Source organism: Harpia harpyja, chromosome 3 (assembly GCF_026419915.1).
Source record: "Harpia harpyja isolate bHarHar1 chromosome 3, bHarHar1 primary haplotype, whole genome shotgun sequence".
Lineage (NCBI taxonomy): Eukaryota > Metazoa > Chordata > Aves > Accipitriformes > Accipitridae > Harpia > Harpia harpyja.
Window position 1 is genome coordinate 10,307,819 of NC_068942.1, and position 15,718 is coordinate 10,323,536.

The 15,718-nt window shown below is 40.7% G+C and overlaps 1 protein-coding gene across 3 annotated transcripts in view; it reads right to left on the bottom strand.

Moving 5' to 3' along the window:
* AFG1L (AFG1 like ATPase) overlaps positions 1 to 11,001 on the bottom strand; it is a 71,078-nt gene extending 60,077 nt beyond the window's left edge. For 2 of the 3 annotated variants that reach the window (XM_052781367.1, XM_052781366.1), the window contains exons 1-2: positions 10,862 to 10,987; positions 2,778 to 3,001 (exon numbers count right to left, since the gene is read on the bottom strand). In XM_052781367.1, the coding sequence (XP_052637327.1) occupies positions 2,778 to 3,001; positions 10,862 to 10,967 (330 nt within the window). In that variant the 5' untranslated portion in view covers positions 10,968 to 10,987. Of the gene's footprint in view, positions 1 to 2,777; positions 3,002 to 10,861 lie in introns of all 3 variants that reach the window. The other variant, XM_052781368.1, reaches the window with a different exon arrangement.
* Between the last annotated feature and the right edge of the window lie 4,717 nt (positions 11,002 to 15,718).

Here is a 15,718-nt window from a genome sequence, read left to right on the forward strand (position 1 = left end):
GAGCATCCTCAAGATATAAAACTCTGGCCTGGTAGATTACACTTAGAGAAGGAGTTTGGCAAGATGAATCCAGCTCAATCTCCTTACACTTATGCAAAAACAGCGCTCTCATTCAGGCACACTGCCATATTGCTTTGGATACCAAAGATAAGCAATAACCATTTTTGAAAGAGGGAATTTCTATTTTTTATTTGGTACTTGACCAAATTGAATCAGGAGGCTTGTTCAGACTCAAGAGTTACCCTACAAAGGCATCAAGACAACATGGATCCATAGGCACACACTCACATACAATACAAATGTTTTAAAATACCATAAACATACAATTTTCAGACTATATCATTTTTTACACTGGTTTTATGTTTTTAGTAATTTTAATCAAAGAAATACCAAAAGTAAAAAGGCTAAGTAATATGATGAGCTGACTCACCAGCCAGAGCAGGCAAAAATATACGCCAAACAATTGTTTGGCTCCAATTGCCATATCAAAGTTAGAATCATTGAATGGTTGAGGTTGGCAGGGACTTCAGGGGATCACGTGGCCAAACCCCCTGTTTAAAGCTGGGTCATAGAATATCAGAAGTTGGAAGGGACCCATAACGATGATCAGGCCAACGGCTTCCAGAACAGAACTTCCAAAGACACGCTCACTGACCTCTAGGAGCAGTCTTGCCTTACTTCCTGTACTTCACCACTCTTATGTTTTTCCTTCCAGACTGCCTGACTTCTGCTCCATGGAATTATTTCCCATTCAGGTTTCTTCTCACTGTATCTCAACAAAAAAAGAGCTCCTTCTTAGGTGTTTAGTCTGCTTCCTTTCATCTGGAAGCAGGGAGACATTTATAGCATTTCCAGTCAAGGACAGGATTAGTAAATGCATGATCTCCAGCTACATATATGAGTTTAAAGCATTCAACGGATGTTGGAGGCATTCTGATAGGCAAGCATGTGTCCCAATGCTCTGCACCCTGCCATACTTGCCTATTTGAAACAGGCACATTTACAGGCGTAACACAGGCTGTTTACAGGTATAATACTTGTTTTCATACCACCGACTCTTCTCTATATTTTTCATGCCTTGAAGCTAATGTACACTGCAAGAGCCTTAAAGTAGTAACTTGTCATTTGGTACCTAAAGGGCAGAGGACAGCATGTCATTTAAAGGCACTTGAGCCCTGTAGGTTTTGGCTTCCCTGGTCATTTAGGCTTGCCATGCCAACAAAATACAGTACTTGTGCCAGGTAATAGGAGAATTTGGGGTTGTAATGGGGAGTATATGGTTAGGTAACAAGTTCAATAGAGTTAGATATTTAGATTTATACTCATGAGATGAGGTGTGTTGCATAACAGATGCTGAGAAAGGCTGACATGGAGATTTATTAGCAAGGTCTGCAGCTGACAGCATACCTTGACTGTAAATATGAAAGTTACTTCTGATGAAAAATAAAAACAAAAGTAGTGCAAGAGAAAGAAAAAGAGAAACACTCGGTGGCCGGCTGGGAAGAGCAGTGACAGCTTCCAGACATCCTCCTCTTAGGGGTAGGAAGGTATCTCTCCAGCGCAGGCAGGGAAAGTGAAGATGTTGATGGCAATGAATATTTTGCTATGCTTTTTTCCCAGCACTATACTTTTATCATCAGACTCAGTCAAACGCCCTATTTTTGTTGCTTCCCTTCACCATGTTTATGACTATTTGTGCTGACTGGAGTATGTTAATCAGGTGCAAATGAAGCATATTCACTGGTTGTTCAGCTTCTGTGCACATCTATGATTGCCTAATATTTACTTAGTAATTAAATGTCTTATCTACTTTGCTGGGCGCTATGTTTGGTTTTCTGGGATATAAACTCAAATCTACAAAACAAGAGGCACAGAAAGCTGAGGGGGGATTCTCACACCAGTTCTAGTTGCTTCCCACGACAACCTGCCATAATAACACTATCAAGATTTGCAGGTGCAAGGCCACAAGAGCAACAATCTGAAAATAACAGCATGGGAACAAGACATGAAAAATACTGTCACAGAGGCTCTGGAAGACACTGCTTCAACAGCTTCAGGGAAGTTACAGAGCTGCAACAGCAGGCTCTTAGCATTACTAATGCTAAGGCACTATGGTTGCTAAGGTACTGTGCAACAGGGATATGTCTGAATTTTTGTTAATATTTGAAAAGGAGCTGTAATGCCCCCAAAAACACAACTGGGGTGCAGATCACACCTCTGCCTTCTTTCCTTACCTCAGCTGGAGACTAACAACACTGGAAAGAATGGACTTTTTATTTTAATAAGTCACATCTGATCTATATTATAATGCTCTGAAAAGCTAAATTGTTTAGCTTGGATTATTTAGACTCTGCTGGCTAATTTCACTTACATTCATGGAAGATCTGTTAGAACACAAAACATCAACATTCAGCTTGAGTAACCCAAACACACGTGTTACACCAGTGCTTGAGAGTTAAAACCTGGTCTATGCCCCTCTCTCCTATAGCCAAATGACATTTTAGGAAAGGCAGACAGTGGACACAACCAAAATCATATCAGATTTTCTTACAGAATTATTTCAATAAAATTTAATTTGGTTGCTTCTAGAGTGCCACTGGAATTTTACAAACCAAAAAAGAAAGAACAGAGATCCAAACACAAACAATGATCTATCTGTAAATGCCCAGCTGCAAAAATAACTCATGTTAATGACAGAAATTTATGTATTTTTAAGCACATTCTTATAAGCAAATATAAATGTAAAAAAAAAATATTTCTATCGTCATAAACCTCACCTTTGAGAGAAGATTTTTTGAACTGATGCTGTAGCCTTTAAGGCTCTCATGCAGCTTCTGCAGGTGCTGCACAACTATTCTTTGTTGCTTATCATTCCTCAGCTCTTCTTGCTTAATCAGAAAGTCGTAATGTTCTAAAGGTCCATTGCAAACCAATAAGGCTCTGGCATTAGAATCTGTAGGAGGACCAGGGACTGTCTTCTCGTCTGCCTGAGCTGTGTATGCTGTAAAATGAAAACTAGATTATTAATAGAGAAGTTCTGAAAAGCATCCTCTTATATTCATAGACAACACACTTTCTTAATATTTTACGCAAAGACATATATACATCACTTACCTATACAACCACTAGAGTATGTTACGCCATTGTTTTTCACTAAATCAACTTCTCACTTTAGTAGTAAACACCTTTAGTGTGGACACCAAAACAGGAGTTTTATAAGCAAGTTTAAAGAGTCAAAGACCACAGTAAGCAAGGCAATAGTTGTGAAGCCCTGCAATGCCACAGCCTGCTCTGCTGGCATTATCTTCTGTGTAGAAGAGACAAGGCTATGCCCAAGTAGGAATTCTGTTTAAATTACATTTAAAAAAAAAAAAAAAAAAAAAAAAAAAAAAAAGGTCAGAATTGCCAGGCACAAGATGATATATAGCTAGGAAAGGAAAGAACATAAAGATTACAAAGAAGGCTTGCTAAACTGGTAAGATCAGAAATCTGACAATGGACTATATTGAAAAGGTGTTTAATATCTTCTTTGCTTGCATTGTCATTTAAAAGGCTAAGTATAATCATGTGTAACACAATTTGTAGCAACAATAAAAGAAACAGATTTGAGTAGGAAAAATGCGTATCATAGACTACATAGTTAGATATTTTGAACATCGTGAGATCTAAGGAAATTCATCCCTAAATGCTTTAGGTTAAGTTTCCTAAGCAACACAATGGCCTCACTGAAGGCAGGTGAGGTTTCAAAACAGTAGGAAAATGAAACATTTTTTGTCTTTAAAAAGGAGAGAAAGGCAAATCCAGAAATTCATAGGTCAGTCAACACAACTTCAAAACATTCAAAAATACTGGAACAAGTACAAACAGATGGGATTTGGGTTTGGTTGGTTTTTTTTTTTTAAATAAAGAACTTAACAAGATAACAACATCACAAATAAAGGGTAACACCAGCTCCTCAGGAACAGCCTGAGATCAACAAGTTTACCTCCCTGACCAGGTAACATGCTTAGTGGGTAAAGGAAAAAATATCTTAATTGCAGTAACTGTTTTGTCATTGGGTCACATAGCATTCTCATATATAAAGCAGGAAAGTAAATTGCAAATGAAATTCCTTTTGAGCAGGTATAAAAACAGCTAGAAAAACTATGTAATGAATAATTACTACAGTTAAACTAGGTGTATATTTGCAGCAGAGTTTCAGAGAGGGCTCAGAATCTCAGCTTGGTGCAATCCAGAATTTCCATTCATGAACTGTATATGACAAAATAAAGTACATGGACTAGGAACACAGGTAACAGCAAGTCAGGAGGAGGCTGCACCCACCCTGGAAGGCAAAGCAATTCTGATAAACTGGACAAAGACTCTAATACAAATAGGATGCAATTCAACAGGGACAAAGTATGGTGCTTAGGGCAAATAAATAACTGAACTTAAAAGAGGGGGAATGACCAGCTAAAAAGCAGCTCTGTAGAAAAGGATCCGGGGGCTACACTGGATCACAAACTGACAGTGAGACACCATCATTAACACTATTGGAGAAAAAAATACAATAAAATAAAGAGCCACAAGTACTCCGATGTATATATATGAGGGGCAACATAAGCACACATGAAAAAAAACAGTTCTACTCAATACTGCTATAGTCTGCCCTGGAACACACTTCTCAATTTTCACATCGTATTTCATGAGAGGTATGAACTAAATGGGAGAGTAGAAGATGATTTAAAGGACTGTTTGTTAAACCATGGGTCACAACCCACAGAGAAGTTAATAGGCACAAGAAAAGTTTTAAATTGTTATAAGAAAAATGAAATTAATATAGTTACAAAAGAGAAGGATAAAACTGAACAATTAGATCAAATTATGTTTATTTATTGCAAGTAACACCTTAGTTTCTCCAAAGCAAGGCAGTCACTGTTTACACCTGCAGCCAATAATTATACCAAATTCTCCTGCCCTGAAGGAACTGAGTTACTGCTCTGAATTAAAAATAATTAGCTCATCCCTAGCGAGAGAGATCACATAAAGAGAGTAAAGTTCAAAGTCTGTTATTGCAAAAATTTGAGTAAAACCTTTAGAGAAGACTAAAGAAAAGCACATAGCTATTTCCAGATACACACAGGGTACTGAGAAAAGGAAATAAACTGTATTTACACAGTTACCTTAATAACTGTAATTAAGGCAGTGAAATCGATTAATAGTCTAGAAATTGTAAAACTTTCATTGATGGGGAGTGAATTTTAAAAATAAATTTGACAAAAATCTGTCAGGAACAGCTCAGCAATACCTGACCCACCTCCAAAGGGAAGGGGGAAAGGCACAGATTATCTCTCAAAGTTTTTTCGTCTTGTTTTCCACTTTTCCACTCCCACATAAAGTTAACCTCAGTCCTGCAATCTGCACCTCTAAACTATCCATGCCTTCGCAACACGTAGAGCTTGATGGCTCCAAGAGCTCCAGTGTGAGGGACAGCCAGTGCCCCATTGTACCATTATATCTATAAAGCCACCAGTTCCTACTCCTTACCCTAAGATTGGAGAAAAAAAACAAATAAAAGCTGATTTAGGATAAGAAAGGGTTTGTAGCTCATGACCTGCCTGGCCATGGACAAAGCACACCAGTAGGACTGCTCAGAAGCATGGTTTTTGTCTCAGATTACACGTACCTACAGCTAACCATTCTGGGAGTGAAAGAAAGTACTCTGTCATTAACAAATGATGGAGATGGAGAGTATGCACAAGTGATGACAGAGGGTGTCATGGGACAAATCACTCACCGTTCTCCTAAAATAACATTGAATGCTGGGATTTAAGTATGATGGGGATACACTGTAACACAGTACCAGGAGACACCCAGTAACTGGTAAGCGATAAACTCAAACTTGTAGCTGCTAAACAAAGGCATATGCTCTTAAAAAGAAAAGTGCATATAGGGGTTTTAGAGGTAAATCGGCAGAAGACAGCTGTTCAAGTGGTAAACTACCCTAAGAGACGGAAAAAAATGTGGGTCTTCCCTTCTAACCTTCATTTTGTGAGACCAATTATAAAATCATTCACACAACTATGCTTCTATAGTAATCTATTCCCAAACTGGTAAAGAAAAGGAAACTTCAGAAATTTTAATACATAGCAGAGGAATACCAAGGCAATTACCTTCCATAATTTTACATCAAGGAAACTACTGTTAGAATAGGAATCACCCATGATTCATGACATTAATCGTAGTCCTACAGCCTTCTCCTCCATATTGCAAAAGATGGTTTTAAATGTATCTCTTCCTGTTTCATTATCTTTGTATTACATCAACTCAATTTTTATTAGTTCCCTTCTGAAATCTTTTAAGTGTCACACACAGAAAAAGCATCTTCTACCTCTATGTAGTGTTCTAGATACGACTATAGAAAAGCGCAACGTCAATTCATTATTCATCTAGTTTTACATAGAACAGTGTAAAAACTACAGACATGCGTTTATCCATAACCTATCTTTCCCACCTCCAGGGTGCAAGACAGTGTTGGATGTTAGCACATTTAGCCTGGCATTCCCTGCTTCTTCAAGAGTTGCCACCAGGTTGCAACTTTTTATTAAATTTCTGCTCCTAACAGATTTAAGTGTAATCTCTATTTCAAGCCATAAAATTAGCTGTTTGGATTTGCCTTTCTGCTTGTCTATCCAAGGATAACAGACCAAGCTGCAGTGAAGACCTACTGTGATACACACAGAAAGGTCCTGCCTTGGAGAAATCTGAGGGGAAAATCTCACCAAAGCCAGAAAAACTTGTTAATGTATAAATGCCTAATGAAAATGCCAGTCTGAAATTATAAAAAATTCCTTTGAAGTGGGGAACTTAAGACACCTTCAGTAAACTGGCATTAATTTACCACTGCAAAGATAAGTGTCTACATTAAAAGAAAAAGTGTTCTTAAGTCCAGGGAACTTCTGCTCTGGAAAAAGAACAGCAAATTGAAAAACTAATCAGTATGTTGCCATGTTTTCCTACTGCCACTTAGAACTGATGTCTGAGATGACACCAGAAAAAGGCATGCAAGTTTCAATGACACCGCTTACGAAAGCAACAGTCACAGCTGAGGCAGGCACTAGAGTTATTTATATAAGACAATCTGAAATGGAAGCTAGGTTGTGGCATATCAAAAACTGATCTTGACAGCAGCCAGGAGGTTGAGAGCACAGAACTGTAACTGAGGTAAACACCACTCACCCTGGTAATCCTTATATTTTTCCTAGCAGTTGGATTTCATTATGTAAGGTTTTGAACTGTGATGTTTAAAATCTGTCAGACGGTAATTCCCATGACAAAAATCCTAGCAGGTCCTTGTCTCCCCCATATTTCAGGGCCTAGGAAAAGAACCTGGGTTTCCCTGACATGAATTTCATCTTCGCTATCCTTCCATGACTGCAGAAACTGACACCTTTGAATTTATTAATCTATGAGATTTCAAGTAGCGCAAAAAGATTTCATGTGAACTTAAGATGATTATTCACTTCTGGGAGAGAAAAACTATTGTACTTCCACAGATGAATTCAAATTTGGTCTGCAAGATCTCTTACTGCCTTCGAACTAAACATCTTTTAAACACATGATTAGATTTGTAGACCTTTAATAGGATGAAAAAGAAAAACCATGACAGATAGATAATAACCAGCTAAAGAAGCAAAGATCAAACAAATGGAACTGAACTCCTTTTATTGCAAAAGGAAGTCATGCTTCAGATTACAATATTCAACTCACTAGAGGGTCACTCACAGTACACATGAAAATGTGTATTATTAATTCGGGAAACAAAGTTGAAAAAAGCACTTCAGGGGACTGATAAAAAAAAAAAAATTACCTTTAACCCTCGTGCTGTATGTATGCTTCAAACCACTCCCTCATGGGAATGATCAGAAACGGTTTTCATTCATGGAGATTAAGGCTGGAAGACAACATTGACCTTTCTAAGTATAAGGGAAGTAAATTTATCTAATTACCCCTGAACTATGCTCAAGAATTGTGTTGATTACAGCATATTTTGAAGAAAATATATTCTGAAGACATAAGAGATGGAGAATTAACCATTTCCTATGATGCTTTGCTGTAATGGTTAATTACTGTTTGTCTTAAAGATAAAAAATATTTCTATCTAATAGTTGTCCAAGAACCGCATCTAAACCAAACTCATGGAGGTTACAACTGCCCCAAAGTTAACAACCCTAAAATCACCCAACTGCCATCTTTGCTGACAGTCACAATGAAGAAGCTGGAACAGCTTCTGCTAAACCAGTGTTAAGGCAACATACAGGAATCACATCTGTTTCATTACTGCTCTGCAGGCAGAATTCTGCCTTGAGAGCTTTTCACAAACACTGGAATTTGGAGGGGGGGAGGGCAGAGAAAAAAAAGGTAATAGAAAGTAACTTTTAAAAATTGTCCTGTTTTCAACAGTCCAAACTGAAGTTCTGAATATTAGTTTGGGTCGCTATAAAGCCAAACTGCTTCAAACCCCCAAACCTTTAACGTAAAGCTGCTAAAACTACCTATGAAACACAGCTGCTGTGACAGAAGAAAAGGACTCTGAAGTTAGAAGGCACTTTTATCAACAGGCAGATGGTGGTATCAGAGACCTCGCTAAACTCATAATTAAGCTGATAATGGAACTGCCGCAAAATCTTTCCGGTTTAGATGATACCACAGTGATGGGGAAGGGCAATGGTACAGTCTTGTAGCTCCAAAGGTTATTTTCCTGCAGAGGAATGGGCGTGAAGGTAGCAAAATATCAGAAAAGACAGGGTTTTTGCATGCTAGTACCCACAGATAATAATAATGTTCTCTTGTCTCATCTTTTATTATATACATGTGCAAGGTTTGCAGAATCAGTCTCAAATAGGCAAACTGCCCCATAGTGTACAAGGATTTCGATAAGTTAAGCACGTGCATAAACCTGCCGAAGAAAAAAAACTTGGCATGTAAGCTTCTCAGGAAAGAGATCATGTGTTGGTTATGAAGCAGAAAATACATTTATAGTCCTATAATAACACCAAACAATTGTTCCTTTCAAAATATTTTACAATGCTTGATGAGAAGAGTGGGAGAGGAGGCCATCTGAAAAGAATTATTTACTTTCCAATGCTTAATAGAACGCTTAGAAAATCAAAGTCCATCCATCCAACCAACCATACGGGGGGGAGGGAGGGCTAAGTTACCTGCACAAATTGAAAATGTTAGGCCAATATCATGGAAAACAAATGGGGAAAAAAAAAACCAAACCAAACCATACCTGCTGAAATGAGCAGTTTAAATCAGAAAAGGCAGTTTGCAGCCAAGATACAAGAACAAGGACTTGGACTGTCCTCCCATCTTTGTCTCATTATATGACCTTAGATGTATCACTAAACCCCTGTTTAGCCTTCTTGCAGTCCATTCATTCCAGCAGTATGAAGCAGTATTTAAGCTTCTGGAGAATCATCAGAGTTGGAACTAGAATTCTGCTTTTTTGCATACATGCCTGTGACATTATTCTGAAATAAGATTACTTGTACTATTTCGATGCACACCCTATTTAACAATCTGACCTAGATATGACAGTAGAAAAAGACAGAAAACTTTATCAGCAAAATTGCAACTTTACACAAATACTACTTGTACCGTTTCCTTAATTAAAAGAATTCACAAAAGTGTGGAAAGCAAATCACAAAAACAAATAAAAACTATAAACCAGTGATCATAAAAACAAGATTATAAATCAATTCAATGATGGCTGCCCACCCTTGCAGATGTCCTCAAATAACATATGTAAGGACTACCTTCCCTTTAACATGGATGTTGAAGAACTATCCCTAAAGCCACTGGATTTGCTCTGACAACTTTTTTAAAATAGTAGTATGTTGGTTATAAAAAACAATCTACATAGATTTAAAGTGTTAGACCAATATCAAATAAAACATATACAACTATAGTACTAAGTGTAGCGCTTGTCTGTTTTCCTTAGGATGTATAAATATTGCACAATCACAATATAGCGTATGTATGTGAACACTTATCAGTCCTCCGAGATGTGCTGACTGACTTTCAGACCTCTGGGACCTACCTGACGTCTACTGAATTCTCACACTTTAGTCAGACTGGAGGAGGACGAATAGCTCTCACTGAAGAAAAGAGACCTCCGCCTCTAACCTAAGCCTCAAGTTAACAAAACCTACTTCCCCATAAATTTGCGTAGAGCTCAGCTGTTGTTACACATCGGAGGATCCTTAAGGGGAAAAAAAGTCCCTTAAGGCATCCTAAAGCACAGTAAAAGCTTTGGCAGACACCACCGCACTCGCCGCCCGCCAAGCTCTCGATGCAGCAGCAACGTAACGCGCTTCACCAGGCAGCGCGCTGAAGCCCGGTTTACTAGGGGAAAGCGGTATCGTTAACTCGGGAAGTCGCGGGGCCGTTCACGGATCCCCCGCCGCTCCAGGGGACCGCGGCCGACTCCCGGCGCCAGCCCCCGGCCGCGCCGCCCGGGGACGCGGGGCCCCTCCGGGGCTGGGTCGGCGGCCAGGCCGCCCCGGCCCGCCCGGGCCAGTGAACACGGGGACACGGACGGGGCACGCCGGCGCGGCGGTCCCGGTGCGCGTCCCGGCGGCTGCCGCCCGCCCCGCCCGCCCGGCACCGGCAAGCCCCCTCCCCTCGGCCCGGCCCCCCCTCCGCCGGCGGGGAGACCCGCGGAGCGGCGGGGAGGGACGCACCGGCTCCCGCGGCCGACTCCACGGTGCACCTCCCTACGGGGTGCTCCAGCAGCCTGGCGCTCGCCCTCCCTTGGCCCGGCTGCGGACAGGGCTTGGCGCTGGGCCGGCGAGCCCCCTCCCGCCGCGGTACTGACCTCTCCGCAGTACGGCGGCCCGCGCCGGTAGCAGGCGGACGGCGCGCCGCGCCGAAGCCCGCAGCAGGCAGCGCGCAGTAACCAAGGGCGACACGGGCGCCGCCATCTTCCCTTCCCGGCCCGGCCTCTGCGGCGGGGGCGCGGGGCGCGCTGGGAAGTGGAGTCCCGCCGGGGCAACGACCGCCGTCCTTCGGAGGAGCCGGGCCTCGACCGGTGCTGGGCGAGTCGTTCCAGCGGGGGTCCCCGGCTCCCCTCCCTCCCTTTGCCCCCAAAACCGAGCCGCAGGCTGTGGTGCAGCCCCTGAGGAGCCGGCCGCAGCCGCCCCGGCCACTCAGCACAAACCGCACTTCAGGGACCCACCGAGTGCCACACTGGTGCCATTTATAGTACCTGGCTGCCGTATCCACGCGTTCCAATTTTCCAAACAGCTTGCCTCACAAAATCGCCTATGATTTCTGTCGTGCTGCACCATGGCCGCACCCGATGCAGCTGCTTTCAGGCCAGCTTGGCTGTCACTGAGGAGTTTTGGCAGCTGAATTTGCATTTGTCAGTGATTTCTAGCTTGTGTTGTTTGTTTACCTTTAAAAGCACGGACCGTAGGACAAATATTCCCGGTCAGCTTTACAGCCTATCTGCACTACAACCACTTTTATGCCCATGAACAAATATTTAAACCGCAACAGCAAGATACATTAATGTAAAAGCAGATTTCCCTGAAGATAATGCAAAACCTAGAGGCCAATTCAGTCCCATACTGTCGGTGTGTGCTTAGCACACGGTAAGTCTCGTCCTTGGCAGTACCAGTTCAGACACCCACGTGGGGCTCCTGTGAGCTTCTTGGGAGAAGGCCGACCGCCTGCCTCGTTTGGTAGGTACCTGATGTCTTACCCAACCACCTCCGTTGTGACTAGGAAGCTCTTTTGACAGAAAGGCACAATGCAAAAAGCCTACGCTCCAACGGAAAGGCACTGGCACTCGGGAATCGCTAACCGTAATACTCGCCTGCTGGCTGGCTGGCCCTCCATTCCCGCCAGAAATGCAGCCAAAGGTCAGGATGGGGCTTCAGAAGATGTTGCCTATGGAGTGCATTGTGCAAGAAAGAGATAACAAAATGCCTGCTCATGGTAAAAGTGCAAAGGAAATGCTTTAACTGACTTTTGGGTTTGCAACATCATAATTACTGTATCTTATTCTAGAGTTAAATTTCAACATGAAAAAGTGAACAAGTAATTTTCACAGACTATTATTCTTTTTTTTTTTTTTTTCATAAAGAGTATAGCAAAATATTACATCAGGGCACTATAGAATTGCTTGCTAACAGAAGTTGATTAGATCCTAAATGGTACTGCTAAATTTAAAAAAATGTTTTTAATCTTTAAAATACTAACAGTGATTACAGTTATGTTCGAACATGTTCAGCTGTTTTAAAATATATAGTTGCTCTAGACATATCTTCAGAGCTACATACCTAATTAAGCCAATTTATCACATCTTAGAAGAGCTGTTTTCAGTGCATTTTCTTTCATCTTTCCTTTATTGAGCATTTATTGGTTTTGACTCATTCTAGCATGTTACAGCTATCAACACCTGTGCCCATTTAGGAATGAATTCCAGTACAAATCATAGTGAATTGAATAGACATCTCAAAGATGCTTCACAATTGTCGCAATATTTTTAGAAACTCAAACAAGGAAACAAACAACTTCAGTAAAAGTGATTTAAATAACAAATAACTTATCTTTATAAACAGCTTATCTCCTTGAGAACAAAGAATAAACAAGGCAACAAGAGCCGTTTTTTCTTCCATTATTAACTCAGATCACAATACGAATGGGTGAAATGTCAAGAATAATTGGAGAAAATGACAGCATAATCTTCAGCAAAAACATCTGATTTATTTAAATTGTCACTGTTTTTTTCTTAACCTTGTTATCCAAGGGAGCATAGAAAAAATTCCCACTTGGGTCTATTCTGACATCATCTACCTAAGTGAATAAACCCTCCGCAATGCTATGAGCCTTCTATACACTGGCAAACTCTGAAATGCCACCATATACTGTATCACACACCCCAGGAACTGAATCTGCGTTGGCTGTAAGCACTTGGCACAACCACGTTTTGGTGTTAACCTAAAAGAATGGGACTTTCAAGTATACTTCTGTAGATTAGCATGGTTAATGTCCTGTAACAGATACAGATCCGTTCTGTGGTACGCTTGTATACTTCATTCCCTGTACCTGTCCCCTTGCTCGCCTCCAAAAATGTGACATTGCAACTGTGCAGAAATTAAATTGACACTTTTTCAACCCAGCTGCATTATTAGTCTGCCAGCTAGCCAAAAGCATAGGTGGTCTTTAACAGGAATAAAAATCAGGGGTATAATAAAACCCCTCCAGAGACCCCCTCTGGCTTCTAGTGGCATAAACTGCACTCCTTTTAGCAATCCTGATGTGCTGAACCCCATGGGGATGTATGTGTCCAAGGGTCTCTGGGTCTCTGCCAGACCCTCCGAGTTTCTGCAGACGGAGGACAGGGTTTACCTGCCTGCAAGGCTCCAAGACATTCCCACCATGGGAAGCATCTTTGGCTCCCAAACATAAATGTACTTTTGATCTAGGACTGACCATTCAGCCTACTCTAAGAAAATGGATTTTGTGGCTAGTTTTCATCAACACAGTTTCCAACAAAAGGCATTTTCCTGGGATTATGTCAAAACACCCTGGAGTAAACTTGCTATTAACCTCATCTATTTCAAGACAATCAAATATGCTATTAATAGTCTACGTTGCTTATAAAGCCTCAGATTAAAAAAGCTGCAGAAATGTTCCCAAATGTATGGACTTACAGCCATTTTCACTATCTGTTTACAGCTTGCATTTCAGTCAGCTCGAACAGCTCAATGTGCTACAAATTCATTGTGCAATTTTCCAGTTACACGGACACTACTCAGCTTCTCTCAGAACAAGGAGTTCACAGCAGAAATGAATGCTGTGAGGTGGTGGATGACATTTTAAACATTAAGGAATCTAGAAGGATATGAGAACCATCCCTTGTGGAAAGGGATAGGATAATGTTGTATAAAAAGGGAGAAGAGGAACTGAATACAATAGTTAAATCTGAATATATATATATATATATAAAAAAAAAATGTGGATATCACAAATTATATTTATAGGTTTAATATTTTTATCGGGATGGTAAGTATACAATGCAGACATTCAAACACCATGCTTCAAAGCACTGGCAGCTAATGCAGGAATCAGGAAGTCATTTTTCCACATAAAGCATTGCACAATTAGTTCAATGCCTTGTGGGTTTTGCCATATCCTGAGTCAGCATTCCCCACAAGTTTTGACAAAATATGCCTGTGTTGACTAAAATGTGTTAACATGGGCATTTGGCAGAAGGCTGGAGAACCCTAACTGAATAACGGAGAGATTTGGTTTCCTTTCCAGTTAAATGTGACTTTCTCTTTTAAAAACAAAGAAACAAACAAAAAACTACTTGACAGGTATTACTATACCAAATTTAAGAATTAATAATCCATTAATACCTGCTTCTGTGGGTACGTGCTATGAGACTCTGGTATTCATATTGCCACTTCAAGTTGTGCCAGAAAATCTTTGTGTCATAGTTGAATAACGTGGAGTAACAAATCCATGAGTACCTAATCTCTTGGTTTTTACTCTAAATGCTTGATTTCTTGCATCTAATCTTTGGACCTACAAACACAGCTGACCTCTCTCCCTCCAGATTTGAAATTTGGCTCAAAGTTCATGTCAGAAACAGAATTAAAACTTTCTTTTCTTTGCAAGCAGAAACAACTACAGATAGTGTAACTCCAGTCTCATGGATCGCAAAAAACACCCAAAACATAATTCAAAATAAACAAATGCATTTTCTGAGGGTTGGAAGGAAACAAGGAGGCTCATGGGACTCTGATTCTCCCTCATTTTCATTCCTTCTCTTTGCCTCATTAGCCAGCGCGGCATGTATGCTTTCACGTGATGTAAGGGGGGGCTAGCCATGAAGCAGGGCATCTTCCCCTTTGTCTCCCAGGTCAGAGGATTTGTATCTGACCTCAATGAAAAAAACAGAGGTGGGAGACCTCACCAAATCACTGTAATCTCCTTACTTACCAATGCTATTGACACATGGGCACTAAAACATTCACTCCCTATAGCTTGCCTCCATACAGCAGCTCTCCACCACCAGTTATCTCTATTAGGAAAAGCAGATAGAACAATGGTGCTAAGATGGTATGCTGTGAGAAAAGCATTCAACTTAAGCCTCACTCTTAGTTATTTATCCAGCGTTAGAACAAATTATATTCTTGATTCACCATAGGCTCACCAACTTCACAAATATAGAGTATTAGGCACATTTTCTGTTTCTTTGGAATAGAAAATGAAACCAGGCTTAGCCAGGAGACAGACAATACATTATACTTACTTAAGACAATACCAGTGCTTTGCCATATCTTCACATTTGCAGTCAGATGTGGTAGCACAGGTTGTGTAACAAACAAAAGCTTATCCAGATGCATGCATATGTAATCTCAGTAGAATTAATGAGTTTTTTCTTGCCTTGCTGCAAGACCAGTTTAATAACTAGTATAATTCAGGTAAGGCTCCCTTCCACTCCTTTATAAAACTCTGTCAGCTTAATTTCTGTTTATAATTATAAAGTGAAGAGCTGGCAGCTATTAGCATAAAGAAAGGATGTAAGGAAGGTGCACTAGTAAGGGGGAGAAATAATATTGGAGTAGTGATGAGCAGGAAATTCACAGAAAATTTACCAAGCAAACCACCTACGGCATACTGGTTATGTGGATGGGCTATTTTTGCACTTTGGGTT